Source organism: Scomber japonicus, chromosome 5 (assembly GCF_027409825.1).
Source record: "Scomber japonicus isolate fScoJap1 chromosome 5, fScoJap1.pri, whole genome shotgun sequence".
Lineage (NCBI taxonomy): Eukaryota > Metazoa > Chordata > Actinopteri > Scombriformes > Scombridae > Scomber > Scomber japonicus.
The window spans coordinates 28,762,988-28,789,005 of NC_070582.1; the positions used below are offsets into that span (position 1 = coordinate 28,762,988).

Below are 26,018 nucleotides of genomic sequence, written 5' to 3' on the forward strand. Positions count from 1 at the left end.
TGTTGAGTGTTTGATGGGGATTTACTTCTGCTTTAGAACGTAATCACCATGGAACAATAAGAAAATGTTTTATGTCTCTCATCCTCTCCTGGTTCACCCCCTGCCTCTCTGTTTCTCTCTCTCTCTCTCTCTCTCTCCCTCCCTCTCGTTTGTGCTATCCATCTCTTGTTTTCTCTCACTCTTTTTCAAATCAGTTGGGAAGCTGACAACAATGCCTTTCTTTACTTTTAAGTTTAACAAAGATAAATATCCTCCCCTTGTCCCAGACTGGTCCTAAATCGATAAGAGAGTACTTCTATGTTTTATGAATGAAGTTGAAGCAGCCGTGCTGTGTATGTGTTTAACAAATCAGTGATGGTCATCACTGCAAAACCTAACCCCAAAGTCCTTGTACTGTACCTTACAATCTCCAAGGAACTTAACCCTTTATTGGGCGAATAACTACTACTTTTTATAAATGGACTTTTTGGAAAATGTTTTACCCTAGACTGGCGAGGAACCACATATGGTAACTTCATTGACCTTGATTTGCAACATAACATTTTTGAAAAAAGTCACAAAAGCAAAAAAGTCATGTTATATCCCCCCAATAACTCTAGGGTTTCCAAGTATCTCAGTGAGTGCCCTGTAAAAAGGGTTCATTTAGACCTTGTTCCCTCTGGTGGAAACACAGATAGACAAACTTAGTTCTTCAAAAGGTTGACATGCAAGAGGTGAAATTTGCTTTTAAATCCTACCATCCACCTTTCACCTCCTCATCTCACCCTCTTCTTCAACAACCAAGCATATCATCACCTCTTGAGACTCCTGTTCCTCAGTAACATCCCTCTCCTGCTTCTAAACACGGATTTTCTCTTAACAAGGTCATGCTCCTCTTCACCTTTACATAATTTCACCCTTCTTCCCATGGCAGACTCAATCTATCCTCCCCGACTTTCCATCCTCCACCACCGCTAAAAAGAAACAAAAAAGATTTGTATGTGATTACCCTTCATCTCCACTCCCTTTCTGTCCTCAGTCAAAGCAATCATCCCTCCCTCTCGTTGAGTGGTATCACTGCACAGGGGATCATAATGAGATCATAGGCTGTACGAGACACACAGAGATACTTTGAAAAGGTAGTTCTCGGCTGAATTAGCGTGTGCATTTTACTTGTAGTGGACAATCCTGTGCAGTAAGCGGCCTGACTGACAATGATGCCTGTCATTTGAAGTAGGGCGAATCAATCAGATATGCCTTATCTCATCAGTCTTTTTGATCCTCTGGAGGCACATGAGGAAAGAGAAGAGAAGCAATAAAAACAAAAGAAGCTAAGAGATAACAAAAAAAATGAGAATGTGAGGGTTAGCTGGATAGGGGAGGCAGATTACAGTGTAATAAGAGAGAAATAAAAAATAAGAGGAGGGAATGAAAAAGAGAAACGGCTACAGGGACACAAACATGTTCCTGTTTTTAAGCAGGGATGTTTTAATAGCCCCTGAGGTGTTTTTTTTTAAATCTCACCAGCACACATTTGCCCTTTTTCCCCCTCTGTTTTTTTTTTTATCATTGCACATGCTATGCTAATCTAAACGAAACACATAATTAGGTACAGTAGAAGGCACTCAGCACAGAGCACAAACCTACGCCAATGCTTAACTATTTCCCTGCTTGCAAAGCTGCAGCTTCCAATTTACTGTTTGTCCCCTGGGTTTGATCTCGCAAGAAAATACCACATGAATGCATTGATGTTTGACAGCTGACCTGGAAGTTGTGGTCAGCTGTGAATATTTTGAGATTCTGTGCTATTTTACTAACCCGTCAGGCAAGCATCACATCTCAGCCAAATTCTCTGTAACACTTTATGTTTTCTCTCCAACAACCAAACAAGACAAGCATGAATATGTGACTATCTTCCAACTTCATAAGCAGAACAGACCAATTAAAAAAAAACAATAACAGATTAATGAGAGAAATGTGTGGGAAAACAGATGAGAGGTGACAAACTTGCATTTAAAAATAAGTCAGAGAGCGGATATGCACAAAAGCTAGGCACTGGGTGGAAAATGAAAGCTAAAAAGATGGCATCGGGAGAGAAAAGACAGTTGAGGTAAATTCACACCGTGTGATTAATAGAGACAAGCTTCCGCACATGGCTTAAATATATAATGTATGTTCTGATAAGATGTAGATAAATGAAACAGACAGTCAGGAGGTGAGAGGAGAAAATGAAGTTCACGGTGGGACATTCAGGATGCTGTGAAGACCCTTATGAAAAATAAATCAAGAGGTTATAAATATGGATATTACTGTATGAACGGGTCACGCACTCTCATGCGGTGCTTGCTAGGATGGGCCTGCTCTTTAAATTAACCATAATTCCCAAAAACCACAGGTGCTGACTCAGAGATGGAGACATAGTGTGTATTATAAGTCCTGCCTTACAGCTAATGTGTGCCAACTGCACACAATAGCGTATGATTAATCAAACTGTACATTTTCCTCAGCAGAGGGGCTAGGCATTCATTCTATAATGTGAATAGTAATAATGATAATGATGATGATTATTGGCAGATTCTTTATATGTCATTAAGTGTATTGAAAGGCAAAGTTGCAAAATAAGGCCATGAATAGTATTACAGAAAAAAGTGCAGGATACTTTTTTTCCACTTGTACCCTATATACGCTATTAAACCTCATCAATGCTTAAAAAATTTATAAAAAAGAACATGCCAGGTCTTGTTTTCTCTGCTGCATCTACCCTTAAGGAGTAGTTTCACATTTTGAGATTGATACCACACTCATGCCTGTACAATAAATATGAACCTGGAGCCAGAAGGCAGCTAGCTTAGCTTAGCATAAAGACAGAAAGCAGGAGGAAACATCTAGCCTAGCTTTTACCAAATGTAAAAACAATCAGCCTATTAGCTCTTCCAAAGCACTCAAATAAACAGATTATATACAGTATATAACTCCTCATAAACCTGGTCAGTTGGTTTGTGAACAGCTTAAACAAACAAGATATAATGTGTTAAACATGCTGACCACCTGCAGGCTTAAGCTAACTGCCATGTCACAGAATGTTCTTGTCCTTCATTTCCTAATTATTTTTTGAGAACTTTGAACAGTCGTGCTCAATGAGAGACAGGCTGTTCAAACATTTCATATTTAATTGTTTCTATTTAGGGTTTTACACTAATCTTAATTGCAGTTCTATGTAGCATTAAAAGGTCTTAAAGTCTTACATATATGGCTTTGTGAAGGCTGCAGATGTGCTCCAGTGGAGCAGTTGATTTAAGCTGCACATCAGAGGTAAAGATGTTTGTGTGGAGAGGGTCCCTCACATTCAGGTACTTTCATTGCAGAAACCATTAATAGAAATTGGCATACTACGGCGTTCACATAAAGTAGCAGGCATCAGGTGTTCTCCAGTGGTCTGTCGGTTAATGTGGTGAGGCATTACTGTCCATATTAGATAGTTATATCATAACATCGTAATGTTTCAATATCAAAGACCACAGGGGAATATTGCATTGTGATTGTATTGATTGGGACATTTTGCCAGCATTTATCTGTATATGATACATATACTGTTTTATGGATTAATTATTGAGAATGAAAAAAGCATTTGAGAGAAAGGTCAACCACATGTGGAGGACTACTGGTTGGACTGGTTGGAAATTCTAGCATTTACCACCGTGCTCATGTCTCAGACCTGTGACTGAGATTACACCAGAAGGCGCAAAGAAGGCAGGAGGATGGAAGGGCGGTGAACTAAACTCACAGATGATCATAGTTACAGGACTCTTTATTAAAAAGAACCCTGCCACTGATGAAGTGTTGAGCAATATGAATACGTTCTAGCTCCAGGTTCTGTAGCAGAGCTTGACCTGTGACCCGACAGTGGGGGGAGGTCAGCGACTGTTTCGTTCTGGGAGAAATCCATCACTTTCATGTGTTCATTATAATTTATATGAAAAGTGCTAGAGGATTCTTAAGTATGTGTCACAGCTGATTATATGAGCCACAGTTAAAGGTGCGATGTGAAACCTTTTTAATGTCACTCTATCATGGTAATGTAGTGGCATGGTGAAACTGAATGTGATATCTTTAGAAGGTCTGGCCTTTATCTCATGCATTGCAAGTGCTAGTGTTAATTAAGGCTGCATTACTCAAAAAGCTGAACTGATATTTGTAGTGCACTATTTTGCTGCTAGTATACAAAATAATAATTGTGATCAATCAAACTGTGACTTTGAATGGCACTTTGATATCCCCCTTCGTGATATGGTGCCCCCACTTTGCAGTAGTATGGGAGATGTATGGGAGAAAAACATTGTGAAGAACATGAGATACTTTGCCCTGTAAGATGGCCTTACCATGGAGTAAACTGGTTATAATGGTGTAAATGAATGTATCCTGCATGTAGACTGAAAAGACAGCACCCTTAAAAATATGTTATAGTTGTTGTACCTGACATTATTCAGTTCAGTAGATTTTTGTACAGCAACTACTACTCACTAGTTTCTCAGTAATATTCCCTTTAGATTGTCGATTGTGGTCAAAGCTGTAACTTGATACTACAGTGTATTAGGTATGTCACATAGCAAGGCTTTATAGCAGTTAAAACAAGTGTAGGGATTAAATATTATTAAGCATTCATTACTAATGTATGAAGACTGTATTTTCTAAGTTGGTTTTATGTTAAGAGTTGTCCATAGCTGTATAACATGCTAAATATCATGATAGGTGGATAGTATCTAGCTAGCTTAATATGTACTTAGCCATCTTTATAACAAACTTTAACAAACTATGAATCAACCTTGTGGTGTGGTGTAGTAAAGCCTTAAAAGGTAAGTATTCTTAATTCAAAATGCATTTACAACCCTTTAGCTTGGATTAACTTGCCTTAGTAGAGAGGGAGATTAGCATTGAGTTATGCTGTGATCTGCAAAATGTAGCAAGAGGCAGGCAAGGGAGAAGATGAGAGAGATAATGGTACATTTTAATTAACCATTAGCAATTATAAGTTGTAAGTTATAAGATGTTTTAAAAATGTATCCTGTGATGAAATCTGGAAGAGAACCATTCGAGTAACCCTGCTGGCAGAGAAATAAACGGAAATGAGTGAAAACAGCATCCTTGGTCGAGGTAAAAACATACCTTACTAGTGCAGCTTTAGTGTTGTGTGTCAGTGCCATACCACCCCAAGCAACTGGAAAGGCATGACAAATGACAGAGCTGCCAAATCTATCGAGGATGTTTGCCAATTCTATGACATGAAGGAAGACAGTATTGTCACTAAACTGAAGGTGTTCCACTCTTCCTATGAGCCCCCTCCCAGCAATATCCAAGCTGTAATTGCATGGCTTAAAGAAAATTATGTGGACCCAACCTTCCTAAAGCTGACCATACTCAACATATACACTGCTAATGATAACAGCATCGGTCGAGTGCTCATCTTCCAAATTGAAGCAGATCAAGTCGAGCTTAGAAACAGATGCGTTCAGATCTTCTGCTGTTGTCCATTGAGAGAGACGTAACAGCTGACCATAACGGAAGTCATTAGCATTTACAAAGGCAAGGCCAAAAGAATTCTTCTTTTATTTCACCAATCTTACTTCTTGCTTTCCTGCTCAAAACAACTATTCCTCAAAATGTTAATAGTTCCATTTTTTAATACAGATGTGTTTGAGCAATAAACATTTAAAACATTACTTATTCTCTGTATTTTATTACAGCAATGTTTGCTGAATAAATGTTTAAAGAGTAAATCCTTTTTTAACACAGAGGTGTTGTTTCCTTATATTGAGTCACTCTATAAAATGTTAATCTCAATAGGGATGTAGCCTTTTGACTTAACACGCATCGTTATTCTCTGCTGATAGCGGCCCATTAAATGTATCAGGTGCCCCTTATATTTTATGGCCCCTGCCCCTCAGACAGCCTGAGTCCACCACTGAGAAGGAGTGTGTTTAAATGTTACATTCAGTGCTTATTCCCACTGTATGCATAGGCCACATACAGTATTACAAAAGTCTTCTAAGGAAACGTGTGGCTCGGTCACATCAGGCTCATCAAAATCAGTCATGTCTGACAGGTCTCTTGGTAGAGGAGTTTTATGAGATCTGGATCTTTTCACTGTCTCCTGTCTTGATGTATGAATGGTGGCACTTGTTCCCTAAATGGTCCCCAATCCCCTGGTGGCTGTTTGTGTTCTTGGCGCTGGAGATTTTCTCTGTAAATTCAATAACCACTCCTACGTGCATTAATCAACCACAGCCCACACTGCCTCTCTCTTCCTCTGTGTGTTTGTTTCTCTCTCTTCCTCTCATAGGTTTCTGCTCTGCAACACAGTTTAGTCCACTTAGCCCGCAAACCTGACAGCTTGCTCTTTCTTTCTGTGTGCGTGTACATGTGCATGTGCGTGTGTGTCTTTCTCCTTCGACTCCATATATTTTGACTTCGCTTTTACTGCCTCGCTTCTCTTCTCTTTAATTGACTTTATTGAGCTTTTAGTTGGAAGCTTTTATCCAACCTACTTACCTAACTGTACCGTAAGGCCCCTTTAATCTGTTTTTGTTCTCCAAATGAAGCCATAGTCTGTTTTCGTCTTTGCAACAATAAAAAATGTTTTTTTTTACTATTATAGGATCCATTTGAATTATTAACAATCATCAAAACAGAGTAAACCAAGTAATAAAACAAAACAGTAGGTTCCCCATTGCACAACCAACAAGAATTGATGTAGACAATTTTGGTAAATCCAACAGAAGGTCAGCAGGAATAAAAGCAAACAACAAAACAAGAGAATTACCCTGAGGAGGAGAAAAAATACAGCATCAAAGCCCTGGAACACACATTTAGACACACACTCTCAAGCTACTGTGTCAGCTATTTTAGTTGCAGTCAGACCCAGTGCATTTAATCGTCTCTTGGAGTCAGCACAGCGTTATTTCACTCACATTTAAGTGAACGTGAATCTTAAAGTCAATATTACTGAGATACTGTTGACAATAGAGACAGACAGAGAAAGAGAGAGAGAGTGAGAGAGAGGCAGGTTAGGGCAGTCATGCAGATATACAGACGCAGGAATTAAATGGAAGTGAAAGCTTGAACTCTCTGGTGTGTGTCTACCAGAGTGATTTCAGATGAAGGTAGGAACATAATGAACAAGACATAATTTATGAGCAAAAGAGAAGTCAAGGTATAGGCATTCGTTTCCACAACGAGGACATGAAAGAGAAAATCAAACCTTCACATTAGTCACTCTACACCAAGGAAGCTAGTTCATTTAGTATGTTTTGTATTTGCAGTTCATTTCAACACACACAAATGACACAGATCTGATTACTGTCTCTATAAGTGGCTCAGCATGGGGAACCATGGTGATTGAAGAGCCTATCATAAACCACACCATCCCTAGTTTATGGCAGTCCTCATTTCTCTCTCTCTCTTTATTTCTATCATCTATTTACTGTCAAATATCAATAAAGGCGTAACAACCCCAAAAGTACCTGTTGATGAACATGTTACTAAATCTACTAAGTCATCCTCCAGGTTCCTGAGGTAGGCTTTATTTCCACTGTTGCAAGATTTATTTACTGTATTCACACTAGATCCCACCTATCACAGTCCATATCACCAGCTAGATCTTTTAACGTAATCATTAAGAGCAAGCCAGGCTTTTCTTATGGTTTTTTTAGATTTTGTATAGTGAACCATAGTATTTTGTCTGTGTTGATCTGTTGTGGCAGAAAGGTTCGGACGTTTGGCGTGACCAAAATAACTGTCCAATGCAATGATTTCTCTATCTATCTATCTATCTGTCTATCTATCTGTCTGTCTATCTATCTATCTATCTATCTATCTGTCTGTCTATCTATCTATCTATCTATCTATCTATCTGTCTATCTGTCTATCTGTCTATCTATCTGTCTGTCTATCTATCTATCTATCTATCTATCTATCTATCTATCTGTCTATCTATCTGTCTGTCTATCTATCTATCTATCTATCTATCTATCTATCTATCTATCTATCTATCTATCTATCTATCTATCTATCTATCTATCTATCTATCTATCTATCTATCTATCTATCTATCTGTCTGTCTATCTATCTGTCTATCTATCTATCTATCTGTCTATCTATCTGTCTATCTATCTATCTATCTATCTGTCTATCTGTCTGTCTATCTGTCTGTCTGTCTGTCTGTCTAACTAACTAATAGAGCAAGAGCATCATTGTACAATGTGAACTGTGGTTCATCCGCAGTTCATGAAACTCCTTAAAATGTCGTTTTAGAGTCATTACAAATTTCCCATTATTTTAACAATCATTCATGGCTCTTGTAGAGGAGAACCACCACCTCCACGTTTGCTTCCTTTTAAAATTCAGATTATATTTTTCTCACCTGCCTAAAAAACTCAAAGGAGTAAACTTCTCAGAGATAATATATTTCTATAAACATGTCTGTGAGTTGCACTGGGATGCATACAGAGAAGTTTCACACTACAAATATTTAATGAGGTTAAAGCTCTACTGTACCGCAAAGGCATACGCTTCAGACTCCTGCACCCTGCCTACGCTGAGCCCCACTCGAAAATGGAGAAAATCACACCTGAAAAAATTAAGGCATTATACACTGAATGGACTGCTGCTAAAGCAGTATTATTGTTGGATTGATGGGGCTATTTTCCACCCTGCTACACTGGTGATTTCTACGAGCTATCTTATTTGTTTTTTTGTTTTTTTCTGGCCTTGGGATCAGCTGATATAGACACTATCACTTACACCTATAGGTGCCTCTATTTAAGCGACTCCTGCACCCCAGCAGCTCCTTCATCACACTTGAAGATGGAGAAACTTTAACTTTCAACACACAAGACACCAACACATACTACACTGAACAGTTTGAACAGACTTTTTTTTTCTTTTTTTCAGTCTTTTTGGTCTTGTGACACTGTGGCCCACACCTCGTTACAATCTGTGTGGGTTAGGAACAGTCAGAATAATGTAGTCGCTTGTCCGTTTTGGGATAATTGACAAACTCATTGGAGCCATCAATAGACAATTATTTTCTTTCACAACTAAATATACTCCTATCTTGTACAAGAATATAAACTTTGAGTATTTGCCTAAAAAGAGTATCACTCACTTGTAACATTGTTATATGGATAGAATTTTGATGTCCTTCCAGCGATTAAAGCAGGAATATCAACTATTTTTTAAATACTTAGTTGAGAAAAATTTTATAAGGGTTAACCTTTAAGGACAGTGGAAACTACCCAAGATGTCGCACTGAACGTCTTTTTCATGACTGTCAACCAATGATTAGAACTGTCTCTAAAGTATATGAAGCCCTGTTAGCTTTTCTGTCAATTCCTGACCCACAAAGATCTAGACTTAGGTGGGAGAGGGATTTAGGTTTAGAGATTGATCCAGAACTGTGGCGGGAGTTATTGAGCAATGGTGTTATGTGCACACTAAATTCAGATATAGGTTTATTCAGTCCAATTTTTTGCATCAGATTTTTCTCACCCCTTCAAAGCTACATGGGTTTATCCCCAGGCTGTCATCCCTTTGTTTTAGATGTGGTATAGTAGAGGGCAATTTCCTTCATTCCACTTGGCAGTGCAGTAAACTACAAGGGTTTTTGGCAGGGGATCTGTGATTCTTTATCCACAGTTCATGGACTTAACTTTCTGAATGGATCCTGAGATATGCCTTTCGGGCAACCCCTCAAATTCTAATCTTACACATAGTCATTCCATCAAGCTGACAAGAATCCTACTGGCCACTGCCAAAAAATGTATTGCAATGAAATGAGATTGCAGTGAAAAAGTCTGAAAAAGTGTGATCTCCCATTACCAGTTGAATGGCGGCTCTCAAAAGTAGAGCGCCATCCGTACCTCTGGAAAAGATAACTCAAAGGAATGAGATCACTTTTTCTATAAAATATGGCAACCTTTGATCAACTACATTTTATCAACTAATCTCTGACCCTTAATTTATTTAGCTGTCTGTTATTTTTGGTTCGGTTACTTATACTGCTTGAACTACAAAGTTAAAATAGTAAACAGAAAAGCAGAGTGATGTCAAAAAATATTCAAAAGCAGTATAGAATGAATTAAGAGAGGCAGACCAGTAAAGCCACAAATAGCATATTAAGTATATGCAGTCATTTTATACTTGTGTTTGTTGTTGTTGGGTCTGAAGATAACTGCTTCCCTGAGATCATTACAGAAACAATGAAGATGATACCATCTGAAAGAACAGTGCAGAACAGCGATACAGTACCTGCACTTCAGATGCATCAGTGGAGATTTCACAGGGAGCTGTTATGTCAGATATCAGTGTGTGTGGGAGAGAGAGAGAGTTAGGAACAGAGGGATAAAGAGGCATCTATAGGACGTGTTCCTGCTGTATTCGTCAGGGAGTGACAGATAAAAAGATTGAGTGAAGATGGCGACAATAAAAGAGAATTTGTCCTTGGAAATATTTCAGCTGGTGTTGCATTAGTAGGACATCAGTGGCAGCTGCCAAATCATTCCTTTTCTTCTTTCTATGGATTGCGACTTGATGGCACCACAGGGATTCACTGCAAATGCTGATATGGACTGTGATGTATCATAGAATACAATACAATTACCACCAAAGATAATTTCTGATTCTTCTTGAATGCTTGTTTTTATGCAAGTGATTGCAGGTGAGGAAGACAACTCTGTAACTGCCCTATAAATAGTAGTGTGTCTAAAGAGATTTGTTGTTGTTTTACTAGGCAAAATAGAATGAGTGGGCCCACAGTCCCACAGCACATTAGTACATTATGAAACCTCAAAGTGTTCACTGCAGCCATTCACCATAATTTTACCAAGCAAGTTAGCCCATTTATAATAGCAGCAATACTCTCAGAGATGGAATTGTAATACACTTGATGATAACAGGAAGCTGCACAATACAACGATATTGGTTCAATCTACTGAAGCTGTAATTAGAGCTTCAGGTTACACTTAATTTGTTTAGTTATTTATTATCTATAGTAAAAACTGATTGCTGTTTCTGCACTGCTGATAATACTCATCTAGCCTAAGGTGTGTTTAGACAGAAAGGGAAGCACATATTCATCTTGTATATTTTCGTCTTGGAAATTGGACATCTGGACCAATCTGTGCAGCTCATGTTTATTCAGCTGAACAGCCAATGTACCCACTATATAGCCAGCTGTACTCTAACTAGCAACATTTGTGCCAGCCATGTGTGTGAGGAGTGTTTTTATTTGGCAGTTCAGCCTCTGACTAAACTCTTTTTCCTATTGTCTTTGTACTTTTATGAAGCAGATCCATAAAGCACCATGATAAATGATCATTTTCATTCAAGTTGAAACATCTCTCTATAATTGTGCACAGTGCCTCAGTTTGCTCAGACCTGGGTGGATTTGCATCTAATCACATCTTTCCATGTTCTGTGGTGTGGACTCTGAGCTCTGTCCCCAAAGTCCAAATCAGTCCACATGATCCAACTTGCTGGTTATATCTGGACTGTAGGCTTTTGTATTTTCTATTAAACTCGCTTTGTTTAAGTTTAGCTTCGTAGAATCGTTTTCTCTAGTGAGTCACAATGAAACAAACTTTCCATGTGGAGTACCTTTGTCCATCAACTTGCAATCAAGCTAAAATCAAGCTAAAGTTAAGCTTGAATCTAAAATGAGGTTAATTTCTTCTTAGCTACTGCTTGAAGTTGTCAGCTCACTAGCTACTTCAGAAAACAAAGAACAGGGTCGAGAGGTTAACCTTTTAGGACAGTGGAAACTACCCAAGATGTCACCCACTGAACTTATTTTGTCAACCAATCAATAGAACCGTCTCTAAGGTACATGAAGTCCTGTTCGCTTTTCTGTCAATTCCTGACCCACAAAGATCTAGATTTAGGTGGTATTGAGAGGGATTTAGGATTAAAGATTGCTGCAAATTAAAGGTGATGACAGCGACCGGTTGTAAGTGAACTTCTGCTGCTTATTGTAAAGTATTTATTCTTCTTCTCCCACTGCTGCACTCAGCAGGTCAGGACACTGGAAGCCATACTGTGGTCATCCATCTGTAATTGCAGCCCACGGAGAGATATGCAAATGATCTCTGAACTAATGAATGGGTTCTTTCTTTTTATATTTGAATAAATGAGAGATTCCTTGAGCACTGAGCAAGAAGAGAAGAGGAGGGAGGTAGGCCAAGGACAGCAAAGAGAGACAAGAACCATGAAGGAAAAGGAACAATGAGAGAAGAGGTGGATAGCTAGGGAGGATGTAAAAAAAGAGAGGGATGGTGTGATTTTGCAGGAGGAAGAAATTAGGACTTCTAGGGAAGAGAAGAAGGCTGCAGAGCCTTGAGGTGTCAGAAACAATAAGTAGGGCAATGAAGAGAAGTGGGGAATAAAAGCTTGAGGAAAAGGCAGAACGTGGGAATGTGTAGGATATAAGGGGAAGAGAACATGTGGGTATTTCCCAGTTCCCATGGTAACACTACACTGACTCCCCCTTCACCTCAAATATCTTTCCCTCATCTTTCATACCCAGTGGGATAACTACACTGTATAGCATACTAAACACATAGATACATACATTATCACATACATGTATGTATGTGTCCTTGATAGATGATGATTATCTACATAATTTATGCAGTTCTTATTATTTTCTAAATTCTAACATTTGCATTTTTTTTTTAACAGCTCATTCAAATATGTCATAGTGTGTGTCATCATTAAGAGAACATATACTGCCATGAGCCCTTGTATGTATTTAAGTAGCTACTTTTAGTAGATTAGTAGCATTATGGAAAGTACAGCTTCACATTGAGGATTTTTTTTAGGTTTTTTTTATAACCACAGAAAACAATAATGCAGAGAAAACATTTAGAAGGCAGAAAAAGAAAATATCACTGGTGTCATATTTAGATCTGGCCTTTCTCTTGCTGCGGTTTCATTGAATCCAGTGGCTAACCTTTTCCTTTGGTCTGGCACAGAGTTCACTTTTACTTTGCTCTGTAGTTACAAATACATAGAGATACAATATTATATCTTCAGGTCAACACTTATAATCAATGAACATCTTCAGCAATGTCTTTTTTTTGTTTGGGATTTTTGATATGACTCGGCTGTAGGTATCTGCAAAATGAAAAGAGCTTTTTAAAATAAAATAAAAAACCAGGAGGCTGAAAAATGCTGACAGAGCTCAACAGAAATATACAAGCCTTTGAACAAGGCTCCATGTATGTTTACGACATGATGATAGTCAGCCACTTGTCTAATCAAACAGTCTTATAAAGTCAATACTGCCTCATAAACACACACACACACACACTTGCATGCAATAATTTGTAGATTTATAGATGTAAGAAATACCATTATGGATGTTTTTGCCGACACAGCACACATTCACACACATACTAAACTGGAAATCCATTATGTCAGTATCACATACAGTTCTTCAATGATATATGAGCTTCAGAGTGTGCACTGTGCATATTTTAAACCTCATGGGCCTTAAAGGTAAATCCCACCTTACACACTCTTACACCTTTCAATATCATTAAAATGAAGTTCTTCACTGATGGAAAGTGTTATAAAATGACTTTTTAGGACTTATCCACTTCGAGCTGCAAGGATTTGTCAATTGATCCATTAGTTGCTAATTATTACATTAATCACCAATTATTTAGAAAATCAATTCATTGTTTTTGTCATTTCTTAATTAAAAGAAAGATGTCAACAGTTAAATTAATATCTTTGGGTTGTAAACATCAGCATTTTCTGACATGTTATAGGCCAAACAACTGAGACATTAATCAAGAAAATAATTGACAGATGAATCAGTAATGACACTAATTGTTTGTTACAGCTCTATACCCATCTGTACCTGCCTCGCCTAATTCTGTTTCATTTGAACATGTTTTCCTCCCTCGTTAAACAAAGTTCACACTATTATTTGCTTGCTTCTTCTTCTCTGCCCTTGTTGAACCCACACATATAACATAGCTCCATAGCAAGATTCCCCTCGATTTGAACTTGTCTGTAAAACTTGTCATACTTGATCTTAAAATTCAATCTGAAAAAAATCAACATTAAAAAACAGATGACATTGAAAAAACATTATGTGTTTGTAAATTGTATTTATTTTAATGGTAGGCGTCGGTGTGTATTAAACAATAATCTGAAACTTAAAATCTTTTTGAATATAGCATATTAGCTAAAGTTAAAGGGGGCCTATCAGGCTTTTCCTTATTTTCAGTCAGACATATGTCACAATGTGGGATGTTTATGATTAATAGTGGCTGGTGTGTCAAATAATGATTTGAAAGTATATATAGAAGTAATCCCTACACTAGCTTGAGACTGCTCTAAATGCTCGGTCTCCAATGTTTTTTTCTACTTTCAGCCTGAGCCAATGTCAGCTCGTAATGGATTTCTTTATACAGTCATCTGCTCCACACACAGCACACCACTTCACTGCTATGCTCTGATAAGATTATGGCAATTTTCCATTGTTTTGGGCGGTAGTCATGCTGAGCCATGACTCTGTCACACAGCAGGGCAAGGTTAAATAGCAGTTCAAACATCATCATCACTGTGGCTGTTTCTGCTTCTACTTTTCCTCCCTACATTATGTCTAACTAACTGATCCGTGGAATGAAGAGCTTCAAATATCTCCATATGTTGTTTTCGACAGGTTTTTAACACAGCTAACAAAGCCCCTTTAATTCAGTGAGGAACACGTTTCACTTCCTGTGAATTCTTCACAGTGAAAGTCTCTTTATTTAGACATTTAAAAGCTTTGAGTTAAAGCAGTGAAGCAGGAAATGTTGGGTTTGCATCAGTGGTTGTGCAGTGCAGGTGTGTTTTCTCCTTGGCTGCAATAACAGATGGCTAACCATTGGAGGCATTGCAAAAAATAACCAAAAAAAAAAAAACAGCTGTGAGTGAGAGACGAACAAAATACATACATTTAGTTAAATGTCAAGCTTTGATTTGAAGTAAGTTAACATCCTGAACAGCTTCTTGTGACAGTGTGTGACCCACCTTAACTCAGCTACCTAACACCTGTGCATCAATCACAAGCTACAGTCAGCAGTGCTCATGTGTATGTGTGTGTGTGTGTGTGTGTGTGTGTGTGTGCGCCCTGTGTGAAAATCTGCTCTGAAAACAGCGCTGAGTGGATAGACTGATGGTTACATGGTTAAAGTGAAGGTGTAACAAACTAATCATTTTAAAAACTGGGTGGGAATTGTTACTACTGAAGTTAGGGATCTCAAAAGTGCAAAATGACTAAGAGAGCATTTCATATTTTTATCAATAGCACTCTCGTTTTTATAAATATTTCAAACAGGGTCATGAAACATGACTTCCCATTCCATTTACACTTTTCATTTCCTTGATTATTAAAGACCGTGTAAGGTGAATTCAGACATTTTCTTCTAAACACATTAACTGTGAGCTAGCCGCCTAGCTAGCCGCCGAGTTAGCCACTGAGCTAGCCGCCAGGCTAGCAGCTGAGTTAGCAGCCGAAAGCTCTCAGACATAGCGTCCATGTTTCTGGTAGAGGTGGTGACTTTGATTGACAAGTGACACTTGGTAGGGGGCGAGGTTTCAGCGGACTCGGTGGGCACGCCCACAGCGTTTGGGAGCAGAGAAAGAGACTGAGTTTTTACACAACTTTGAAGCCTAATTTCATATATTTTGGTGATTTGGTGATTTTTTAATCATTCAAATTTGGCAGGGTGGTTAACAACACTCTTTTCTGCGGTATGTCAAACTCAGAACACATATTTATTCTTACTTTACATGGACTTTAACAGTTACATTATTATTAAGACTTTAGGTTTAAGGTTACTTCAGGTTCTTTAATTTAACTTTCCTACATTAATCAAATACAGTAATCAATACAGTAGCAAGGTATTACATCATTAGTGGCTGGCAAACATTCCTTAGGTTGGGTTGGGTTGCACTGGGAGAATATGGACTAATGACTTCAGTATTATTAAAATCCTAGCTACACACCAAGCACTAAATGTCAGTGAATTACTGAATGTTATGAATCCACACCCAGAGGCAACCAAAATCAAATTTGGCCTGTGACATTATTTCACAGAGATCAAATTCATGTGTGCTCTAATTACAATCCATCCTTTTTGGAGAAAAGACAAGGGAAAACCATCTAATTAATATAAGATCAATACAGAGGTTCATTATAATAGGTTATTCTTTTTTTAGCACTGTTTTTGTGATCTGATCTCACAAATTGAAGTCTTAAACTTTTGCTATATTGATCTGATCAGAGTTGAATTCTCTCTAAGCCTATCAAGACTAAGCTGTTTAACTAAGATGATTTATGTGCATCTTTGCTGGAATTTTACTGTCAGTTTCTGAAAGTTAGTGTGAACAGAACTAAAGCCTGTTACATGAAAGGAAACAGTTTGCTGAAGCTGATCATTAACACAGATGTTGTTAGGGCAGTGAGAACAGAACTGGACAGTTAGAGGCTCCTGATTCATCACCTCTGCAGGGCCACAGTGTCAGAGGGGAGCAGATGTAATTTTAGTGATTCAGCCAGGGAGGCAGGATGGTTAATGGAGTGGTGGTGATTAGATTAACACAGGCTGCTGGGCCATGTAGTGTTTCTAATTGAGTTGGTACGTAGGATATCTTGTGTGTGTGTGTGTGTGTGTGTGTGTGTGTGTGTGTGTGTGTGTGTGTGTGTGTGTGTGTGCATGCATGCATGCATGCCTGTGTCCATTTATGTCTTTAGGTAGACTTCTACAGTGATCATAACTCTGTGAGGTTCTATCAGTGTGTTGGGTGCTCTACATATCAACACACAAGCAGTCACGCCTCATAAATCACACACACACACACACACACACACACACACACACACACACATGCACACAACATCCTGCCCTACTGATGAGCAGCCAGGTGTTCATTCTTGCAGCTTAATGTTGCAATAATGCAGATGTCTCATGACAGCAATTTAGATAAACAGCCGATAAACAGTGATGTCAATAAATGAACTGTCATTACGTGCCAATAAAACAGACAATCAAAGCACACCAACACACAAGTGGATGCAGATGTGTTGCGTACCAGCTGCAAGAACTGTAGCTAATATCTGCCAAATATAGAGTTCTCTCGTTAGCAAGCTGTTTCCAGTAACTCCACAGCAGCGTAATCTGATATTTAATATCTGTCCCGATGCTAGCAACAACACTCCCCGTGCACGTGTTCACTGCCAGTATTTTAAAGATGATAGGGAATATTTCTTATTACAGAGAGGCTTGAGAGATTAAAAACGGAGAGTGGCAAGCAACAGTAGCCTCCAGGGTTAACCGCCAAGTTCTGCCTTCCAAAATATCTTGAAATACAGAGGCGATTTTCATATAGATAAATAGGATTTAATCACATCTGTCCTCGAGAGGAGATGCAGAATGAGGACAGAGGAGGAGCGGAGATTGGAGGAGACGAGCGGAAGCATGAATGGAAAAGAGGGTTAGCTGAGGTAAAAAATTAAGTAAGTAGAAGAGGAGTGTAGGCCCTAGGTGAAAGGAAGCATAAACCATGTCAAATTGATTAGAAAGTACTTTTGGTAAAGAGGTCAGACATCAAGAAAACAAGGAGTTAAATATTTCACAAGTATAAAAAGTAGAACAAAAAACAAAGAAACACTTAACAAGCATTTATTTTGAAATTCTGCTTTTGTTGCTTGTATTTTCTTATTTGAGCACAACCTAAAACTTGTTCAGTGCAAAATTAGCATCTAATTTAAACTTTAACTGTATATTATGTAGTGTTAAATAGCAGAAAATGACTTCTTAAAATATAAATGATTCAACCTAACTTTAATGGCGAAGCATCTTCTTTTTAGATTAGAAATCCCTTGTACAAGAGGTAGAAATCTGTTGTACAGGAGGTAGCAATGCCTGCTTCTCTAACAAGACACTTCACAATAAACCTTCTAAGATGTGTCTCTTTTTTCCTCAACTTGTTCTTTTCTTGTTACCATGCCCACCCAGATGTATTGTGTGCAACCCACAGTTATAAAAGCAACATGTTCAAGCCTCTTAAAGACTACCAAAGCATTATGGTAAATGTTGCAAATTACCATCACTGAACGAGAAGAGGACATTGCAGGATAAGAGGAAGTTGATGTAACAAACACTCACAAGTCAACAGCAGATATAGAGATATTATAAATTTAAGATACACTGTGCACTGAGTGTGGGTGTGCTGGCAGTGATGTTTCAGTTTACAGGCATTGTGATTTACTGCATCTGTGCCTTTGTATGTAGGCCACCGTGTGCGGAGGTGTCTATGAAGAATGACTGAGGATGACAGTTTAGAAAGAGCTTGATTGACAAACTTGACAGGCTGACACAGAGCTTTTCATACAATGATGAATAATAGATAAAGTTATGATAACCCAGCAGTCTTCTGTGTGTGCATGTGTCCGTCTTGTGTGACCACAGCTGACATGCGAGTGCTCGTCCATGAGTACACGCACAGGAGATATTTATGTGTGTCTGTGTAGGTGTGTGTGTGTGTGTGTGTGTGCGTGTGTGCCTGTTAATGTGTGAATGTGTATTGTGGAGTCTCAGTGCGATGCTGCTGCAGTTATCTAGGTCATAGTGGATGAATTTTTAATTGTGCTGTTGTGAGCTACAGTAACGATGGCACATTTAAAAGCTGAAGATAGCAGCTAATCTCATCTGATCGAAACCGTTGCAGACGCAGCTCCTCGCTTCTTCTTTTTGTAAATTGGATTTATACAAATAATTACAAAAAATCCTCCAGGCTCTAATTGCACACCACTTAAGCTTCTTACAAACACACAAGCATGCAGAAACACACGCACACCCACCACACACTAAAGCCCCTGTTATAGCTATGCTGGACCACTGAGAAGGGAACTCCTATACTGTACTCTGCTGTACTGTACTGAAAATTAAGATCAAATAGAAAAATGCAGAAGAAGATCTTTCTAATCTCTCCGTCACACACACACACACACACATCTCATACACCTTTGACCACAGGGTCTTCAGGAAGCTTCAGTTAAAACATTTCTATAGGCTGTGTGAGATAATAATCATTTTGCGTTTGCCTATGGGAGACAGGGACTGCTGCCTCGTGCCCTTTCAATGCATTTCAACAGAAGAAATAGCTTGCCTGTAGTGGAGGAATAACACTTGAGCTACACATGAATAAAGGATTTACAGTTGTATCACAATTCTCCTGATAACAGGTGCTGCCATAAAGATACTGGATAGTATACTCTGTTTAGGGGCCAAATAGCTTTCCACTTTGCACTGGTTTTCATTCATTCTTTCTAATGTATCACATAGTTTCTTTATAATTTGGTTTGGTCTAATGGTGTTTCTGTCTGGAGGTTTTGCTTGTGTTTGTGAACAGGGTCCTGGAACAAATTGGGTCTCTCAGCTCTCTCTTTCTTTCTCCTCTCTCTACAGTCCTTGCTGCTGATTCGTCAGGAGATGGTGGTCTCCCAGAAGAAACTTGGCGAGTTTTGTGAGGCTCTGAAGCAGTACCTGAAGAATGTCTCCGCTCAGAGAGACTGCTTTCAGTAAGTCTTGCTACAGCTCCACATTTTGACAACTGCAGCACCATAACCCGAATCGTTTTTTAATGTTTGGTGTGGGTTTTTTTTTTAAACTTATCTCTTTATTAACTCAAATTCTTTTTCTCTGGGTTTGGATTTTCTCAGTATTTCCTAGTGCACAAGAGCACTAAGAATATAAGTAACTCAAATATTTCTTGTTCAGCTTTGAGTGGGTATTTCATCATTATCTGACAGACTTCTGTAACGCCCAGGTGGATTGGATCCGTGAGATACTAATATTGTGCCGCATACCCCATTACACCTGTAATGTTATCTGCTATACACATGCTGCTGTATGTATTATAAACCTCCTGTCCCTTCCATGCTGAGCCTTGGGGTGCTTTGAAACACTTTAATATCCAGGGAGATTTTCCCAAATCCCAGACCCAATATGCTATATTCATAGTCCAGTTTCATATTCTGCATTGCCCTTGGCAAGACTTCAAGGTGCTGACTCTACTGCAGTTCTTCTATTTGTATTAGTTTCTTCCACCAGATCCTCTAGTCCATACTTTGGGATAAATGGTCTGCAAGAGTGGAAGAGATAGCGTTATAAAGCTTCTTATTGCACAGAATCCATAATGCATTTACATAATACGCACTGCTTCTATCTTCAAAAGTAGTTAAACCATTAACATTTTTGGCCACTTGGGGGCAGCCAAAATGAACAATAAACACAATGATATGCATATTATCACCTTTAAAGTTGATATGTTGAACTTGGTATTGAACAGCTGCCTACACACCTCACAGATATGGAGCAGCATTAGCATTTAGTTGTGTTTCTGTCAACTTAATTGATGTTTTGTCCAATATTCACCCTCCTTTCAGCTCTGTTTTGGTCTCCACCAACCTATGAGAAAAATAACTGTTTCTTTAGCTGATAAATGTTCCACTTTTTTCACCAGCTAGTTACTAACTGTGATGATTATCTGTGGGTTTGTCATTACAAGCAACTGCTTTTACATTACACACAGTGATTTGATTCATAGCTAATACAAAAATATTGATTAAAGCAGCTCTGAAATGAAAAGCTAAACTGATGTTGATATCAGGCAGACAAGAAAAAAAACATTACACATCCTAGTGCCTATAAAGCATTCAGTCCCCCGTGGATTTTTTCATGTGTTATTGTTTCACAGCTTGAAAGCATAGTTGATATAATTAAGCTTTTCTAAAACTAATTAACAGAATAAAAGACTCAATGTCAAATTGAAAACACATTGAATATTTAATTCACACCAAAGAAGAAAAAACTCAATTAAATTGATTCAAACCATTAATGTGACCTTCCAAATCAATATTGGTGTAGACTATACCAATATTGATTTGGAAGGTCAATCATTTAGTCAGTTGTGTCAAAAGTCTCCTAAAAAAAACTAAATGGATTGTCTGTGTGTAATACATGTGTGAAAAGTAGTTAGGTTAAATACACCTATATCTTAAATACAACTGCTGTTTAGTCAATTTCCTGTTGAAAGCAAAGGAACAAAAAAAGTTGGACACAAAAAAAGTTATAAGGCAGTGAATTCTGTCAGAGTACAATAACTAATAGTGATAAAAATGAAAAGATGTGGTACATTTGTAAATCTGCTTGGAGCAGGCTATCCAAATCCCTCAGGTTTCTGTGTGATAGGAACTCAGATGAGGAAGAGCCTGTGGGAAGTCTGGTGGAGCTGCAGGGTTCAATGGATTAGGCACTGTTCAAACAGCTGTGAGCTAGATGGACATTTGGTATCAGAGTCTACTAAAAGAGGCCTATAGTAGACCAAGGATTCTTAGAAAAGACACTAAGGTCTTTACAAATAATACAAAGAATAATCTTTATTTTTTATGTTTGTACTCCTCATTCCAATTTAATTCACCACATTTAGTAGTGATCAGTCGTTCAGATCAAATGCCTGTAGTGAGAGGCTGTTTCAGAGCCTGGAAAATGCTGGAAAGTCGATCTGAGCAGGGTTATTTATTTTTGTCTTGTGAACTCTTGCACCTTCTCGTCCCAGGCTCACACTGTTAAGGTAAAGTTGGTGGCACTCAATCAAAGCCCCAGAGTGAACCATGGCTCTACCCAGACTGTCAAGGAACAGGCTAAAACCAGTTATATAAAACCTGTTTCGCCTATGTGAAAGTTCAGCAACTGGCTCTTTGGTCTACTGATGCTGATTCCAGCACTCTTTTACCAACATGGTTACCTTTATTTTAAAAGGTTTTCCAGTGTTACCTTTTGACAAAATGTATAATTTAAAGCCTGTACTGTATATTGAATACCAGTCTACAGTACCTACATTACAAGTTAATATACCCAAGCTAATTACCAATTTATAAAAATTGAATTTAAAAATGAACCTTATCACTCCCAGTATATGTTATTTGCAGCTGATGCAGGAGACTGCAGACAGAGCAAAGCTGAGCAATAATGTCTCTATTTGGGTGCCGGGTGCAGGCAAAGTAAAACTGAAGTAAACATAAATGAACAAACAGAGCGGAACAAGGTAGAGCAAAGGGTCCAACAAGACTGAACTGAAAACCAGGACTTAAATACAAACTGAACTAATGAAACATCAAGGAACAGGTGGGAAGACACAAGAGCAGGCTGGGGGCTGACTGGATGGGAAGACACGGGGAGCAGGGCAGGTATGGAGGGAAGAGCAGGCTGGGGGCTGATTGGATGGGAAGACATGGGGAGCAGGGCAGGTATGGAGGGAAGAGCAGGCTGGGGGCTGACTGGATGGGAAGACACGGGGAGCAGGGCAGGTACTGTATGGAGGGAAGAGCAGGCTGGGGGCTGACTGGATGGGAAGACACGGGGAGCAGGGCAGGTATGGAGGGAAGAGCAGGCTGGGGGCTGACTGGATGGGAAGACACAGGGAGCAAGGCAGGTATGGAGGGAGAAACACAAAGAGCAATAGCTGCTGGTATGAGGACAAATCTATAACTTGAGGAAAATAAAAGACTACAATTTATTCATGTACAATACATTAATTATATTGACTTGGAACTACATAAATATAATATAGTTATATCCATCATTAAGAAATGGCAAGAATACTGCTGGTCCATCATTCTGCTCTGGACCAAAATATCTCAACAACAACTTTTGGTTGCATTGTGATGAAATTTTGTAGACATTTTTTCTTCTTCTTCACTAACACCAGTAAGATACTGACATGTGTGGTTCTGCGTGAAATATCTCAACGACTATTGGATGGATTGCCATGAAATTGTAAATAGATGCTTTGTTCCCCTCAGGATGAATTGTAATAAAGTTAGGGATCCCTTACAGGTGTGGCGTGTAGGAGTTAGTGGCATCTAGTGGTAAGGCTGCAGATTGTAATCAACTCAATACCCCGTTGACCCCTCCAAGCATGTAGGAGAAGCTACGGTGGCCGTGAAAGTCACGTAAAAACAGGAAAAGTCCTCTCTAGAGCCAGTGTTTGGTTTGTCTGTTCTGGGCTACTGTAGAAACATGGCAGACTTTGTCGAAGAGGACCCGCTCCCTCTATAGATACAAAGGGTTCATTCTAAGGTAATGAAAACACAACTATACTCATTTTCAGGTGATAATACACACAAATATACGTAAGAATATTATATTTCTGCCATAGATCCTCTTAAATCTTACACACTGGTCCTTTAACTTTTCATTTAATGCCATCATCAAGTCAACATTTTAATTTGTCTAATACCTTGGTTTATGTACCTCCAAATTAGATGACATTCTTATCAGTCTCAGCTGTGCATTGGGTTTTACAAATATTTGCACGCTAACATGCAAAACTAAGACGGTGAACTATGATGAATACTAGCTTTGAGAGGAAGAAATCACAGTGAAATCAATGATTTTAGAAGTTGTACCGAGCAAATAAAATCCAAGTTCACTCAGTATGTGAACAGTTGGGCCATCCTGTTGAATCTGAATACCATATTTTATTATCAGTATCTTATTTATTATTCATCCATTTATAAACACAATTTTCTCTAATCCAAAAACCTTACCAGCCTCTTTCATTTCAGATAAATAAGTCTTCACCGCTGAGTCACACAGTTGGTCACACCTGCTTCACACTTTGCTCCTGTAGGATAAAAAGTATGAAATGCTTTGCTGAGGTCAACAAACAGCACACACACACACACAGCCGGAAGGGGCTTTTAGGTGCAACATTACAGTCAGTGTTAGTTTTGAGCATTAGGTTTTCACTGGCTTGTTATATTTGTTACTCCCTTACTTTTTTTTAGTAAAAATTATAGCAGCACAATGCTTCTATATGTAGCTCAAGTAAATAATTCATAAGGGAGGGGGAAGGTTTGTTGATGGAAGGAGCTGGCTCTGCTCATTACCTGGAAATAGACCTTTCTCTGCTTTATGCTGTCGGGGTTTTTTTTTTTTTTTTTTTTTTGGTCTTTTGGCACTGCTTACCCTTCCTTTTCTTTCTCCTCGCTCCCTCGTTAAATCTTGCACAAACCTACTGTAATATATAAAGTTTATTTAGTCTCTGCTTCTCCTCATCATTAACTTTTAGGGTGAATGTGTGATTACATGCACACTTACTAAAACACTTGATTATATGCTTCAGCAGAGCTCACACAGCTGAAGTGACTTCTGTCAAAGCCCTATGGAGATGTTCAGCCTGTCCCCCCAGTGCCCTCTTCAGGCTCAGGGAAGAACTGCAGACCCATTGACTCCTATTAATACCTTTTAGACAACTTATACGCTGCTCAGGCTAAGTAAATGAAACACAATCTTTAGATTTAAGCAAATACAAGGAATGACTTTTCACCTTCACATCAAATTGTATGCAGCATAATAAGAGAATGCATCAGTTTGTACGTGTGTGACATCTAGGTTGGGTTTCCTGCTTTAAATCGACCCATTTTTGCAAATGTGATGACCAGAGGTACAAATGTAAGACCTGGCGCAGAGCTGTGGAAAAGAGGCCAGAGCAAAATACAAACAAAAAAAAACAAACAAAAAAACATTATTAACTGCAGGAACAGGGCCAGCAGACGGGAGATGGAGTGGTTCTCAATAATGGCCAATCACATCAGCTTCCTCTAAAAGCAGCAAATAATTTAATAGGCTGAGAGGAGCGGCCAGACCAGAGTTACAACTCAAATATACAATTACAAATATAATATGCAGCCGCTCCAGTCTGCTTCTAACTGCAAACAGTGTTCCTTTTTCGTGTTGACTTTGCAGAAACTCCTGCGCCTGAATAATGATGTAAAGCTATTTAACACAATTATAACAGACAATACAATAATGCAGATTTTTATACACTATAATATAATATTCTCCAGTATAGTGCAACTATTGCAAATAAGACCAAAGATGCATTTATTTTTTTTAATTGTAAGACAAATAATAGTCTGGACTGGATGTAATAAGCCTGTTGACATGACAGAAAATATGACTTTGATTATTTCCTAATATCTTAGATGGGGCGCAGGATGCCTGATATAGTCCACCTGCGTTCACATTATAGACTCTCTGTGGAGTAGTTAACCAGTGTGCGGCGCAGACAAACACAAAGGGGCATTGAAACCTGTGCCAGGTGTAAAACATATATTTATAGGAAAGAGGCAAAACTGAATATACTGTGTGAAAAGGGATGCTTTTTTTCATTTTTGGAGAAGTCAGTCTTCGCAGCACAAAAATTACTCTTTGAAAATTGAAATCTTTTTGAAAAATTGAAATGAAATTGTGTTTGTGATTAGAGGTTGTCTGAGCCGGTGTAATTTCATGCTGAAACAAGTGCTGAAATTGCACTGCACCGCCTAATCTGCGTAAACACACCCTCATCTGCTCTGCTCCTCTCACCCTGACACATTTAGAGCCAGAAAATTACCAAACCAGTGCAAATAGTGGACTTGAGTCGTGTGAAAATGACATAGTTAGTGCCACTGTCTGCTTTTGACAGGCACTAAATAAGAGGCCTTTGTGTTTTGTCCTCTCTTAAATTGCAACATTTTCTTACAATGATTCATCGACTTATGAAACTTCACAGTTCTTTTATATAAAATATGACTTTTAGACTTAATTACATATATAATGTTCTGAGTGACCTGATGTCAAATGCTTCAACGTGATATGTATAATAAGTAGCTACTCTCAGTTCATCTACTGTTCACTTGGCTTTCTTGTTCAGCAACACAATGAGTCTTATGAAACTCTAGATTATCTGCATGAGTTTTGACTGTGGTATGATTACTGGATCGAGCTTCTCACAAACTGTTTTTTTTACAGTTTTCTTTGGCGTGTTAACACAAAAATACATGTAGGCATTTGATAAGAGGTCAGAAGAGGGTGGCAAGACATGCTGATATGAGCAGACAGTGATAAGTAATCAAATTACAGTTTAAGAAAAAAACACGG

At 38.5% G+C, this 26,018-nt stretch overlaps 1 protein-coding gene across 1 annotated transcript in view; it reads left to right on the top strand.

The window, feature by feature from the left end:
* The window catches only part of necab2 (N-terminal EF-hand calcium binding protein 2), a 122,681-nt gene that overhangs the window by 91,848 nt on the left and 4,815 nt on the right, over positions 1–26,018 (top strand). The window contains exon 10 of the mRNA XM_053318851.1: positions 19,497–19,609. Coding sequence (XP_053174826.1) covers positions 19,497–19,609 — 113 coding nt within the window. The remainder of the gene's footprint in view (positions 1–19,496; positions 19,610–26,018) is intronic.